Source organism: Hesperophylax consimilis, chromosome 24 (assembly GCF_061612785.1).
Source record: "Hesperophylax consimilis isolate HC1 chromosome 24, BYU_Hcon_1.0, whole genome shotgun sequence".
NCBI lineage: Eukaryota > Metazoa > Arthropoda > Insecta > Trichoptera > Limnephilidae > Hesperophylax > Hesperophylax consimilis.
The window spans coordinates 29,806,074-29,821,518 of NC_142859.1; the positions used below are offsets into that span (position 1 = coordinate 29,806,074).

The following is a 15,445-nucleotide window of genomic DNA, read 5'->3' on the forward strand; positions in this document are numbered from 1 at the left end:
ATTGTAAATACAAAAAACTCCCAACGAAACTAACATTTTACTACCAAAATGTTAGAGGTTTGCGTACCAAGCTCAACACCCTAAGGTGTAATATTCCAACGATAAATAACGATGTGTACTGCCTAACAGAAACCTGGCTTCATGAAAATATATCTTCCCCTGAATTAGGCTTCACCAACTACGACGTTTACCGGCTGGATCGTGAAAATATTATTGGCGGCGGGGTTTTAATATCGATCAGAAAGATGTTCCATTCAAAACTATTAAAACTAAAAGATAAAAACATTGAACAAATAGCTATATTAGTGAAACTCAAAGCAACAAAAATAATAATTGTGTGTGTGTATATCCCCCCCCAAGTTAGTGCTGATGTGTATTGTAAACATTGTGATGAAATTGAATCTTTGAAATTGAAATATCCTAATGCAAAATTAATAATTTTTGGGGATTTTAATCTCCCAAATGTAAACTGGGTACAACCCACCGAGTCTTCAAATCCCATTTCTGCTAAAGCCCAATTAATCATTGATATCATCAACTTTCTCAACCTTAAACAATTAAATCATGTTAAAAATATAAATGACAGAATTCTTGACCTTGTCATATCAAACATAAATAATAGTAATGTCAGCGAATCGCGTGAATCAATAGTATCCATTGACTCTCATCATCCCCCTTTACAAGCGACCATTTATTTGGCACCCATTGAACTCCTTAGTCCCCAACCTCCCGTTCACGAACTAAACTACAAGAAAGCCGATTATAATCAAGTGCGGTTATATCTTTCTTCGCTCAATTGGTCCCGCATTTTTATGTCTACAAACGTAGAAGAAGCAACAAATGTGTTCAACTCAAACCTTTATGATACTATTGAAAATTGCATACCAACTTCTATTGTAAAACGTAACGATTGTTACCCAAAATGGGTTAGTACTGAACTAAAAAAACTCATTCAATGTAAAAAAATTGCTCACATTAACTTTAAATCCGATAACTCCACTGACTGCTATAAATTTTTTTCTGTTTTACGAAATAAATGTAAAAGTCTATCTAAAAAATGCTATTCAGATTATATTACAGATGTAGAGCAGACACTATCAAGTCAAATCCAAAACATTTTTGGAATTATGTGAATTCTCTTAAAGACAACAACGGCTGTCCTCGATCAATGTATTCAGGGCGAAAACATGCTGACAGTGATCAAGAAATAGTTGACCTCTTTGCTGATCATTTCTCAAGTGTTTATGAACAGAAAAATGATAATGTAACTATACCTGAATTTAAATACACCAATGTAACTGACATATCAACATGCCACATTTCTCTGGATGATGTTAATACAAAGATCAGATCTCTAGATTGTAAGAAGGGGTCAGGTTCTGACAAAATTCCACCGGTATTTATAAAGGAATGCGCTCAGTTTATAGCAGCTCCACTTCAACACATATTCAATCTGTCACTTCAAACTGGAATATACCCTGATCCTTGGAAACTTAATCACTTGACACCTGTATTTGAATCAGGTGATAAAAATTGTGTTTTAAATTATAGACCAATTTGCATACTGTCTGCCACCCCGAAAATGTTTGAAAGTATTGTCTTAGATAAAATTGCTGTTAAGTTTAGGTATATTATTACTCCAGAACAGCATAGTTTTGTGACCGGTCGGTCTACCACAACCGATCTTCTATTGTATGAATACTATATCTGTGAAGCTTTCACGTCTCGTGCACAAGTAGATTCAATATATACTGACTTTTCAAAAGCCTTTGATAAAGTAAATATATAAAGATAAAGTAAACATGGATCATTCCTAAAATGGTTGAATAGTTACCTCTGTAACCGCAAACTGATGGTAAAATTAAATAATAAAGTCTCATATAAATTTAAAGTAACATCGGGAGTTCCTCAAGGCTCTCATCTGGGCCCACTTCTCTTCGTATTGTTTATAAATGATTTATCTTTATGTTTCGAAAATGTCAAATTCATTCTATTTGCAGATGACCTAAAGTTTTTTAAGATTATAAAATGTTTAAATGATGCACTTATCCTTCAGCATAATATAGATAGACTTGCTAGCTGGTGTGAAATAAACAAATTATTCCTAAACGTAAAAAAGTGTTTCCACATGTGTTTTTACCGTTCACGGACTCCAATAACCATATCGTATTCAATTAACAATAATGAAATTGCATTAGTACCATTTATCAAAGACCTTGGTGTTATTTTTGACAGAAAACTTACCTTTGATCGTCACTGTGAAACAATTTCCAATAAGGCCATGCAAATTCTAGGTTTTGTAATGCGTAACACAAGGACTTTTCAAAACATTGAGTCAATTAAATTACTCTACTGCTCTCTTGTGAGATCGCACCTAGAATATGCATCTCCTGTATGGTCTCCGATTTATACCTGTAACTTACACCGCTTGGAGAAAGTACAAAGAAAATTTCTTCGATACGTTCAATTCAAATTGAGACAGCCTGTAATTGATATCTGCTATAATACATTAATGTCTGGTCTAAATCTACCACTTCTTTCTACCCGGCGAACTATTAATGACATTCTTATACTTTTTAAATTACTGAACAATCTCATAGACTGCCCTCAAATGTTAAGTGTTATAAATTTTCGTGTCCCTGTTAAATCAACTCGACTCCACCATCTTTTCCACAGTGACAATCATAGCACTAACTATTTGTATCATTCACCGTTGGCGCGTTTTCACCGCACTGCCAACACGTATACAGACCTTTTTGATATTTTCAAAACCTCACCGTCTTGCATCAAGGCAAAAATACTTGGTTATGAATGTAATTGATATGTTTGTGAAATGTTAAATGTCTGTTTGTACTGCATCATACTGACTGTTGTGTTCTTCTTTATGTGTAACATATATATGGTGTTCTATACATATACATTCCACATATATACATATATGTGAAATGTATATGTATAGCATCAATAAAAACTGCTTGTGGATGTATTATTTTAATGAAAAATGCTATTTCTAATTGTCAAGTCTCTGACAGCCCTGAACTGTGTACTTATAATCCCATGTTTCACATTACTGTAAAAGCCTTTTATGGCGTTTAATAAATAATAAATAAATACTATTTGAAAACAAATTATTTTTCGTTTTTAAATTTCCACCCGTGTTGTTCAGGAAATAATAAACTATAGTTTAGTTAGTTATAGTTATGTTATAGTTAAGTGATTTGGTTTCTATTCACTCAATGACTGGTTAGTGGCGGAGTTGACATCAATTCCTTGGCTGGCCTCAATTCCTCTTCCATCAAGTTCTCCATCATAACACAAGCATCATTTTCCACTTATTGTGTCGGTAGTAGGAGATTTTCAAATGTTGTTTGTTCTTTCTAAACCGGTAATGTTTGCCTTTATTAAAAAAATTGAATATAATATTAATTATTATTTTTAGGTAAATTTATTTTTCAGACAAGATTTTTTTATGCATAGCACAAAGGGTAACAATTATTTTACAAGCAATAATTATCCGCCTGAAACACTCATCCACATTGAAAAATCTCCTGATAAAAGATACATGACGCCAACGGGACTCGAACCCGTGTCCTTTTTTATCAGGAGATTTTTTAATGTGGATGAGTGTTTCAGGTAGATAATTATTGCTTGTAAAATAATTGTTACCCTTTGCGCTATGCATAAAAAAATCTTGTCTTAAACATTAGTTTACCAAAAAATAATAATTAATATTTGACAAGTTCTAGTATTTCACCTAAAAATGTAGACAATTTGTCTCGACGCCATCTAGTGAGAGAGTTAGAACTTACAATGCCTTTTTCGTATAAAATAAAATTGGTTGTTTTCAGGTGAAAAAATGTAACAAGCAGTAATTGTTGAATGAAACACTAGTATATATTGAATTATTTCGCGGATAAGAGATAAGCCGCCATAGCTCAGTGGTCAGAGCTGTGGACCGGAAATCGAAGGGACCCTGGTTCAAGTCCCGTTGGCGTCATGTATCTTTTATCAGGAGATTTTTCAATGTGGATGAGTGTTTCAGGCGGATAATTATTGCTTGTAAAATAATTGAATATAATATGTAAATAAAGGTACACACCGCACATTCAAAAATAATTTTTGCAATAAAAATTCCTAATTTTGTTTATTTATAGGGTAATCCAAGGCTGAATTCTAAGAAAACGTTTAACTATAAGAAAACACTTAAAAAAATATTGTGGTTTTCCCGCTTCACCAATACCCATTTTACTTCACGTACCAATTGATACCGATAATACACAGTCGGGGCTCTTTTTGTAAAATATTTTATTTCCCTTCAAAACTTTCTAAAACATTTCACTACTAAAATTGACGCTCAAATATTTTTTGCATTTCCCCGAAATCCTAACGGCAAAATTTATCAAAAACTTTTGCTTGAATTGACAGATTTCCAAATTTGTTAGTTTAGAAGCTTATTTTCAAATCACCAGCAGTTTTACTTGTTGGAAACTGTAAAGAAGTATACTTTTCTTAGTCCGTTTTTCAAACTACATCGTCCACCCTTTTACGTCCAACTAAACTACTAAATAATTTCGTGAAATCGGATTCGAAGAAAGGTCAAGCTACAATTTTATTTGAAAATAATTTATTTGTAGGCATTTTATTTTGTTTTTATTTTTTGTAGTCTTATATCCGACGGATTTAAAAAAAACTTGATAAAGTGCAAATCATTCTAAAAAAATTAAAACTACCCAGCAAATTTTTGTTCAAGTCACCGAAAACTCACGAACGGTAAGATTCGGTGTATTGAAATGTGGGCTGTTTTTTTTTTGTTTCAATTTTTAAGATCAAGTAATTTGGGAGGTAGGTATGGGAACCACCACCCCGGCAACCATTTATTTGGTAACCAGCAGGGGTGCCTGGGTTCGTGGAGTGATTGTTGTCTAGGTGTTAGTGTAACGTCTAACAACCTGCTAAGTGGCGGGCCGGATCAAGAGAGACTGTTGAGGAAGGTCTTTTGACCTCCATCCGGACTCTTTTGACCTCCATCCGGACTCTTTTGACCTCCATCCGGACTCTTTTGACCTCCATTCGGACTCTTTTGACCTCCATCCGGACTCTTTTAACCTCCATCCGGACTCTTTTGATTGCCTTGCACCGCAGTTGGAGGGATGGGTTATGCTTAAAATCTCCTACTACAACCACAGTAAGAAATTAATACATTACGCCTGGGTGACCGGTCGCGTATCAAAAGCTTGAATTCCAAAGAAGAAAATCAAATAAAGGATCTATATAATTATATAAAGTATGTATACACTGGTACATCTTACAATTTGCATTTAACCCTTTCAATACCAGAGTTCCTCGTGAGGAACATGAACAAAATTAATATCTCTTGATTTTGTCAGACAAATCACCCCGTATTTTGCGTATCGCTTGTAAAGGATATTCCTCAATCGCGTCTATTTTTTCTGCTAGCTTGCAATCCTTATACCAGCAACAAATACTATATATATATAATGGACAGATCCTGTTATGGCTGTTTTTCTTGGACTGGGATCCTTAATTATTTTTTTATGCTAGCTTGCAATCCTTATCCCAGCAACAAATACTCTAAATATAATGACAGATCCTGTTATGGCTGTTTTTCTTGGACTGGGATCCTTAATTATTTTTTTGGTTGTTTATGTTATCTTTATACATATTCACGTTATACAGTAAAATAATAAATTTATAAATTAAACGATTTGTTTGTGTGATATGTTGTATTCTTTACTAATTAAAAATAACCCTTTGTGACCTAAAAATAGTAAAAATCATGTAAGAAAATCATCTAAGCTTGTAAGCAAATAAAACATGTTTACATCCATATGGTGGATATGTGGAAATAAAGGTGCGGTACTGAAAGTGTTACATTTGTTGAAAAATTTCAAGTAAAAACATCCTATTTTATTTGCATTGATTTTTACCGCTAAGTTAGTAGGTGCCTCAAATTACAAATAATTTAAGAGAAATAAAATACAAATTCAAAACTATTTTATTTAATAGAACTCAAAGTTATTTTCACATTTATTTTCAAATTAATTGAAAATTTTTTTTAAATATAAATCAACATTAATTACAAATTAATTTAATGAAATACAAAATTAATTTAATATAAATCAAAATTAATAAGATATTAATTAAATAGAAATCAAAATTAATTTAATAGAAATCAAAATTAATTTACAATTAATGTAATAGAAATAAAAACGACTTTCTCGATTCGATATAAAAAACTTACTTCCACCCCCATTTTCCTTAAACTTTTTAGTACATAGGAAATAGTCTTTCTTACAAAGCTGATATTACGTCAAGCTATTGCCGTCTCAACGAAAAGGTTTTTTATAGGGACTATTTATTTTATCTCCCTTCCATACAAAGCAACCCTCGTAAAACACGCCAAGTAATCATTTTTATTTAGTTTATTCGGCTGTTGATGCCTTTATGTCTTCCTATTCGAATTTCTTGAAAAACAAGCCTGAAATATGGTTTGCTGAAACATTCGTGAACAGAAAATGCTTACGAATTGACAAATTAATAGAGGTATTCCTACACACGGAAGTATAAATGACATATTAATATGTGTTGTAACTTTTACGTGAAATTTTCACTTGAGGATCTTCTGAGGTGAGATTTTGAAGTTTTCTATTCGCATTGATTTTATTAGTTTACGTTTCAAAATGTAAGTTATATGTCATACACGTGTCTCTTGTAAGAAGGATACATTTAGCAACTCAAAATAACTGTACGCGATCTAGTCGCCTACATTTTGGCATTGCTTTGGGTACATCTTGATCGTCAGTTGGGTGAACTTTGGTCCACCGTATCTCAAGATATCCACCGTTAATTTACTAGGAGCTCGCTGCACCTACACTGCAAGTATTCTTACATTATTCTAACTTGTAGTTTCGTCAATTGCAAATTTTAATTCAATCACAAAATTCCATGTAAAATGTCATAATTTTCCAAACTTAAATTCATAGAACCATATTGATTTACTTGAAACCCCTTATATAATTATTTTACTTTTTTGATTTCAGATTACCTGGTAATTCTTTAAGAAAATCACTCATATAATTAATGTTTGTATTTATAATTTTATTACTTGCTTGTATTTCCAAAAGAAGAAAAAAATAATCACATATCTATTATACAATCATAAAGTGTATGTATTTTGGAGGTGTTGGAATGCACTAACTCTCTCACACATTGGATTTAAAAAATATTGTTATACAAATACCATTTTCTGGCAAGACGTTACAATTTACAAAAACATGATTTTGCAAAAAGCAAATAAGTAATAACGAAAATAGTGACAGCTGGTGTATGTTGGGCGATTGGCATTTTAACACTGGCATCTTAAGGGTTAAGGGTTATGAAATATGAAAAGATAAAAAAAAAATATATTCTATTAGTAACGCACAAGTCTCAAATTTTCCCAACCGTCTGGAGCCAGTAAGGCATCCCCAAGCATGGTGGTCTTTCAGCAGGGCGATACTGAAAGTACCTTCCGCTCTGAAAATAAATAAAAGATAAGTCCAAGGTATTTTCACAACTGCGAGAAATCTTCCCGTTTAAATGCGGCTCCATCGATACAACATATATCGTTATTGAAAGCGATTAGATTCAACATCGCAATCGCTTTTCCTACAGGCAAGACCATTGGCATTCGAGATAAAATCGTCTATGTTGTCGATGACGAAGATAACCATCGGAAATAAAATCAAATGATCTTCGTAATCGATGATTCTCGAAGTAATCTGTAGAAACTGGGAGCAATACCGTATCGCTATTGACTCGTAGCTTTTTATTTTACTTAGTATGTGACGACTGTGCAAGAGTCACAACTGCCCTGAGCGAGAGGGGTATATTGTAGCGCTGAAGGGAGAGGGGAGAGAAAGGAGATTGGGAAGAGGAAGATTTGAAAACACGTGGCTTTTCAGATCTGGTCACTGATAAACAAAATAAATCATTTCAATGTAGTTCATAATGGCTTGTAGTCATGTTTGATGAACAGATCTATGAATAGCTGGATACTTCCCTATCATGCTCTTGATCGTGTTCTTCCCCCTCTTACACCCCAAATGAAGATGCCATATCCTTTTTAGCTCCGGAAAATTCTATTTTAGTTCTTTTTTTCTGTGAATATCACACCAGATTTCGAACTGTTCCTAACCTTTTGGAGCCAGCGAGACTAATGGCATCCCCAATTCCGGTATGTTGTGATGCTGAAGGTAGTGAGAGGGTAAGAAAAGAAGAAGAGATAGGTGGAAAAGTACTGTGTTATTCAGATCTGGTCACCAAACACGGCTAAAGCCATTCAAAGTAACGTTTCTTCGATTCTGAATGGTGATTAATTTGTTACCATTTGAATTTCACTACCTGATTTATACTTACATATCTGTATAAATATGAATGTGTCATTTCTTTGTATTTTGTGATTTGTGCTTATATCAAGTAACAATAATATTAATAACAATACATTTATACAGCGCAGTTTTGTATCATTTCACTTCAAGTGAATTAGAATTACAAAAGAAGGTTAAAAAAGGATTCCCTTGAAAGGTTTTCCCAGTAAATATTAATTTAAATTTCATAACCTTCAAATCTGACAACTTCATATTTCTTCGAAAACATGTACACAATAATGAAAAACGTCTATTCAAAGGCAATTTGTTTATAACAGTTTTGTAACTTACATAATCAAATAATAGCTGACCTACATCTGCGAGCCAAGCAGCGCTGTCAAGCGACAAAATAATAAATAATAAGAAATATTCTATGGTTTAATAAAGATAAGAGTGAATACGAATAAAGAATAAGTACAATGCTTTGTTCTCGCATTGTTTTTGGTATAAAAAAGTAAACGAAAGTCTACACCAGAACATAAAAGAAATGTTATGTAACCAAAACTAATCAAGAATCAAAATTATTTTCACATATTTCAACCTATAACGGTCACAAGCGTGACCGTTGTAGGTTGAAACCTATAACGGTCACGCTTGGATGTTAACCGCTCGCAAATGGAGTCCGTCGATGACAATTCATTCAAAAAAAATGCACGATTATGTGGAAGACGATTATAATTTTTTAATTCTATTTTATAATGTTCTCATCAATCAACACAAACTTCTCACAAATCCCCTTAAGTCGATTTTTATTTCTTTTAATAATCAAGTTCACTAAATGGACTAATAATAAATCTAATTTTAAACAATGACAACATTTTGTTAATCGCCACAATGGAAGGAATGTGCTTTCCAGCGAACCAAACAGTGCGTTTTAAAAGTCCTTGTCGGAACTTCATTCTGTTTTGAGTGGTTTGAAGCATAACACGTATTTATTACATAATACTCCCCAGCGTTTTCCGAAACCTTTTGATAAATCGCTTTGTATTGAGTGTTGAATAAAGTTAATATTTAGAAAAATATAATCGGTTCCTTTTAAACGTATTCGTATCAATAAGCATATAAATGCCCAAACTAATCACCGCGATAACACCATACATCAACACCAGTAGAGTGGTTTTGTTCCTTTTATGAGACGGACTCATCAAATTGTATGTATCTTTAAGTTCTAAATTTGATTTTTTTCAATTGCGTATTTTTCATTTTCTTTCAAAAACGGTAACTTTTGAATTTTGGGACACGTTCGTAAATAGTGAATTTATTCGAAATAAATGTCGACCGGAAATATGTCACCCATTTATCATCAATTTGACGGGCTATTAAAGATAACATGATCAAAGAAACTCATAGATCCAGAAGAGTTAAAAAACCAGAATATACCTTTTTTATTTAAAAAAAAAACAAATACAAACATTCCCGGATTGCGAATAACCTGAAAATTTATTTGAAAATCTCCTACTACCACCACAGTAAGCGAAAAATGTTTGTTGGAGGACTTAGCCAGCCGAGGAATTGAAAACACCATGTCTATTCGTAACCGGCCTATTCAATAAAGTGAAAATTTGTTTTTAAAATAAAATTTTAAAAAATCTTGACCAATCAAAAAAATACTTAAGAAACGAAAAACGCTACTAACCAACGAACGAACGAACTGTTAAATTTTATTGATACTAAAGTTCTGTACCGTCCGCATGCCGTAGCAGCACGATTGGGAAACTTAATTTGGTCAAATTAGTTGCCTTCCCGATTCCCAATAAATCAATAATTTCTCTTTGGAGTTCTCTCCTTTCGTACTACATGTGACACCCGAAGCTGTTCATAATTTTGACCCACCACTTTGCATATAAAACAGTTAAAATTACATATTCTTCTGTCGTATGGTGGGGTCAAAGGGGACGACGGAAATTTCTGCACGATGTGACTCGTTCACTGTATTATTTTAGCTTACTACAATAGTTTTAGCTTAGTAACATAGCTTTAGCTTAGCAGATATTGCAGCAAATGTTAAGTCGAGCATAGAACCTTCTCACATGGATAAATTGCTTGCATATAACATGTTTCAAGCTTATTATTGGACTACAGAAAAAAGATTGACAACTTATTAAAAAAAGTACAATAAAAGACAAACGGTTGTCTCAGTTATTTTGACATATAACAACAGTCTGTTAATTTTTTTGAATACCTATTCATATATTTCATTGTAAACACTTGCTCTCCTTTTTTTGATAATAACAATAAGTAGGCATTAGATAAATGATATTGCTTTTCTCGCAAGAATTTTTTTATATGTATCCTATAAACGAGTTGTTCGGATCAACTCTAATTGTGAAATAAATAATTATTTTATTTTTTCAACATAACAACATTTGAAATGCCAGTCTAAGTTACGTTTACGAGTATTTTGTATTTTTTTCGGTAACTGGATACACTTTTTAGAACATACTACAAAATTAGATTAGGATGGGTTTCTTGATTGTTTGTTATTTTCTTCTGTTTTGTCATGGAACAATTTTTGCTATTAGATTTTTCTGTAAATGAGCATAATAAAATTGTAATAACAAAACATGGTAAAAGAACTGAAGTCTCAGAAACATTTTTAAATCAATTTAAAAATAAAATACTTTTGAAGTGAAATAAAGTAACCTTATGCCCCCTCTCTTGGTGTCATAGTTGAGCTGCCTGCCCTGGTGGGACCACAGCACCTGGCCACTGGGCTGGGGGACTCTGGTGATGACGCAGCGAAGCTCGATGATGGATCCCTCCTTGTAGAACTTGTCGGAGACGGACACTCCTCGCTCGTCGACTATCTCTACCTTTGGCACTGCGGAAGAACAAAACATGTTATTAATACTATAATCATAATATACCCTGTAAAGATCATCATCATTAATATGGTGCCACATCCCAAGGTGAGGTTTAGCCTTCTCCACACATGTTCACGACTGGTCACGCGCTATTGATCTCTAGTCCTCCCACTTCCCGTCCTGTTCATCTCCTCTTCCGTATATTATATAGTTTCCACTGAAACACCTACATTCATACCTCATTGTATCAACTACTGCCAGGTGCGATACTCCGATCTACCATGCATACGAGTACATATTTATGGGAAATAGAATTATTGGCCCAGCATAGCTTGACGTAGGGTAGGGTGTTGCTAAATAACATGTCTCTTGCAAGCTTAAACATAAACCTTGATGGTTTCAAGAGACATGCAGGTACTGTATTTTAATTTGCGTCATACTGTTTTATGTATACGCTTAAGAACTCACTAATTGAAGAGTGTTATCTAATAATTTTATATACTTAATCAAAACTATAATTTTTCCCAAAATTGTTATGAGATGTCTTACTGACAGCCCTGATTCAATAGAGCTAACTCTGAGTTCTCAGCAAATTCAACCAAATTCAATATTGAAGGTAACAATAACCTCAATACTTTTTTTTATTTATTTTTTTATAGTGAATACCTCACAAGAGTCCCAACAGCTCCCGTCTGGAGCCAGTGAGACTATGGCATCCCCAATTGGGGGATGTTGTGAGGCTGAAGGTAAGTGGGGAAGGGAAAGAGGAAAGTGGGGAAGTACCTGGCTATTCAGATCTAGTCACTAAACACGGCTAAAGCCATTTGGAGCAACGTTTCAATTCTGAATGGTGGTCTTACACCAGGGCGATACTGGTAGTATCTTCCACTCTGGAACGTGCCGCAAATATACTTTATATTATTTTAATTAATTAATTGTGAAATAACACAAATTAATCAAATAAAATTTATTTGCGCACGCCGGGTTCGAACCCGCGACCTTCGGAATGGCAGTCCAATGCGTTACCACTGGACTATGCCGGCCGTCAAATAATAATACTAAACTACTGTACGGATTGAAAATAAAAATGCTAATGTACCTATGTATACCAGATGTTATTTTTGTTTAATTTTCAACATAATTTCTCAGTAATTATTCTGTTTAACATAATACTGTTTCGCTCCTGTGAACCACTGTAAACATAAATCATGTATATTGTAAAAGCCTTTTACGGCGTCTAAATAAATAAATAAATAAATAATTGTGTTATCTTTTATATTGAAATAATGCATATTGTATTTTTATGAATAGTTAGCGGACGAAGTCTCTTGCGCCCAAACATAAAAAAAGTATTATTGGCGAAGGAAGGGAAAATCAAAGGCTAGAATAATTGACTTTGTACAATTGTACAACAATGAGCTTTATAACTACATAGATGGAAGAAGTAAATTCTATACTTTGGGACAGCTCTGATGGTCGGTGAAGATAGGAAAGAAATGAAGATCTAAGGCTAGTATAATTGACTATGTACAATTGTACAACTATAGGCTTTATAACTACATAGATTGAAGAAGAAGATTCCATACTTTGAGACAGCTCTGATGGACAATATACGTAGAAAAATAGAAGAAAATCAACCATTAGAAAGGTTTAATATAATTAACAAACACCATTTTCTAAATAGCAAACAGAACACGAAGAACAGTAGACGAACAGGAAAAGAGGCGTTTCCTTAAGGTAGCCAGGACTCTTCTTATGTTGTAACGCAATTGATGTGCAAAATATTTTTAATTTATTAATGGAAAAATTAGATGTTTTTAAATTATCTTCGTAATTTTTTGATAAAAAATGCGACTGAATAAAATTATTGATTTATACTTTAGGTAGATACGCATTTGAAATGAAAATGAAACTTTTTCATCAAACCAATAACAAAATATTTAAAAAAAACTATATAAGTGTGGGTTTTAATATGGGTCTTAATAATAATTATGACGGCATGAACAAATCTTAAGAATGCCAGAGAAAAGCTAACGCAAGTTATTAAAACATACAAAAATAAGAAGGTGAATTCCGTAGAGTCCTTGACAATATAAAAGATTTGATAAGTCATTGTTATCTTCTTTTGTGTTGTGTTATTTTGTAAAAAAATATATTTTCGAAAGAAGTGCTCATTAAAATTCTCAAAATTATTTGTCAAAGTTAAAAATAAAATTTTGTAAATCAATTTTGTAAATAATATCGCAGAAGTAACGTAAAACTATCAACGTTTTACCATATCTTTTAAAACTGTTATCTGTTGATACTTTTGTAAGCTTTTTAAAAAACAATCATTTATTTAAACATCTCATACAGGGTGACAGGAAGGTTACAAAATATTTTAATTTGTTATTTTCAAACGAAAAGGGTCTTTTCAAAATAGTGTTTCTTCGAAAATATCCAAAATGGCAACATCAAAGAAAAATCCAATATTATTGCTGCGGAAGAAGTGATTTTGGTGGCGCACGTGGTTTACGATAAATATAAATTAAACAGCCGAATGAATGAAAGTTTTTAAATATTTAAAAAGGAAATTTATAATAATTATCAGTGGTGGTTTTCTCAAAAGTGCATTTGTGCAGTGAACCCCCACTAACAACGTGAGAAAATTTATTTATTTACGAAAAAATTGCATTATAATAATATCAGCATATTAAATTCCTCGCGACCAAAACAATTGGTCTAAATTCAACACCATATTCTCATTTATATAACTTGCGTTATAGAATCAGCACAAAATGCTTCATACCCAAAATCAAAACAACCCTTACAGTGTTATCTCAAGTGTATGCCAAATTAAGATTAGCCTTGTGCCCCACAAAACTTGATGCTACGTGACTTCCAGAGATCGACAAATATCACAAAGATTCATCGATGTACTATGTCTCTATGCCGAGATTTCCCAGGATCTGTCGCGGCGTGGACGATTGGTTTTTGCACAATATGAATTCAATATTATGTTATGTAATGGTATTTCTATAAAGAATTTTTTTTTAATATTTTTTAAAATATTCACATGGCTGTATGCCATGTGTAATGTAAAACAAAATGTAGCCATTCCTCACTATAAAGAGAAATGGTTCTCGTGTTTGGTGAGAGAATTCTAGATCAATTATTTTACATCAAATGAGTAATTAATAAAATATTCGAAATAAAAACAAAAAGATAAATAAGAAAAACGCAAGATTTATCAATAATAGATTTTACGATATAAAAAATAAGTAACATATATGATTTGTGGACTCTTATAGTAGTCTAAGATATCTTTTCAATTTTGGCTCTTTTTTAGATATAACGCTATATTCCTAAGTTGCTTTCACGAAAATTTCGGCAGATGCTGTATTGTCGCTAGTTATGCAAAATTGTGTTGAGCTTTCTTTAAGAATGTTTCGTCTTTGAAATTGAAAGAAGTTGCGATTATTGACCGTCTCGAACATTTTGTCATAACTGTGATCGATGGCGGAATATCGTGTTGTGTAAATACTAAATAATGTTCCCATAAGGTACCCTTCTCACCAACTTTACTTAAATTAAGTGACTGGCGTTGCATTCGACGATTCGATGACAGACAATAACAGGACATTTAGTACATTTTGATCAAATATAATATATCTTCTTGTGAATTTATGAACCCAAGTTAAAAACACCGCGAACCACCACTGATAATTATACTTTGAAAATGCCAAGTCTCATTTGCATTGAGTGTTCTAATGATCATTATATACCCTATCGGAACACCCGTATTCCCTTGATGTGATATTTCATCTTAAAAAATGGCGCATAAAACATACTCACAAAGTCTAAGCCGGTGCACGTGTATGTAGATTGCTATCATTTACAAAACAATTTTTGTTTTGCTCTCATTAAAAATGTTCAAAAAAATATTATCGGGATTTGATATTGCTTGATCAAGTTAGTTCAAATTATTTTTTTTTAATTTTTATTTTGGTACAATATCTTACATTTCTTAGTAATGTTCGCCTCACTGGGTGGCTTACCCGTGCTGAGGCCTCCATTTTAAAATACACAAAATATTCATAATACATTTAAGGAAAATATATAAAATGTTGTTGGAAGAAAAACATAATATGAAGATCAATTTAAACTAAGAATCTAGAATTAAAATTTTATAAATATAAAAATTAAATTAATCAAAGTTTAAAAAATCGGTAT

At 32.6% G+C, this 15,445-nt stretch overlaps 1 protein-coding gene across 2 annotated transcripts in view; it reads right to left on the bottom strand.

Moving 5' to 3' along the window:
- LOC149412184 (opioid-binding protein/cell adhesion molecule-like) overlaps positions 1 to 15,445 on the bottom strand; it is a 542,679-nt gene that overhangs the window by 154,110 nt on the left and 373,124 nt on the right. For both annotated transcript variants that reach the window (XM_089646391.1, XM_089646392.1), the window contains one exon: positions 11,073 to 11,250. In XM_089646391.1, coding sequence (XP_089502517.1) covers positions 11,073 to 11,250 — 178 coding nt within the window. The remainder of the gene's footprint in view (positions 1 to 11,072; positions 11,251 to 15,445) is intronic.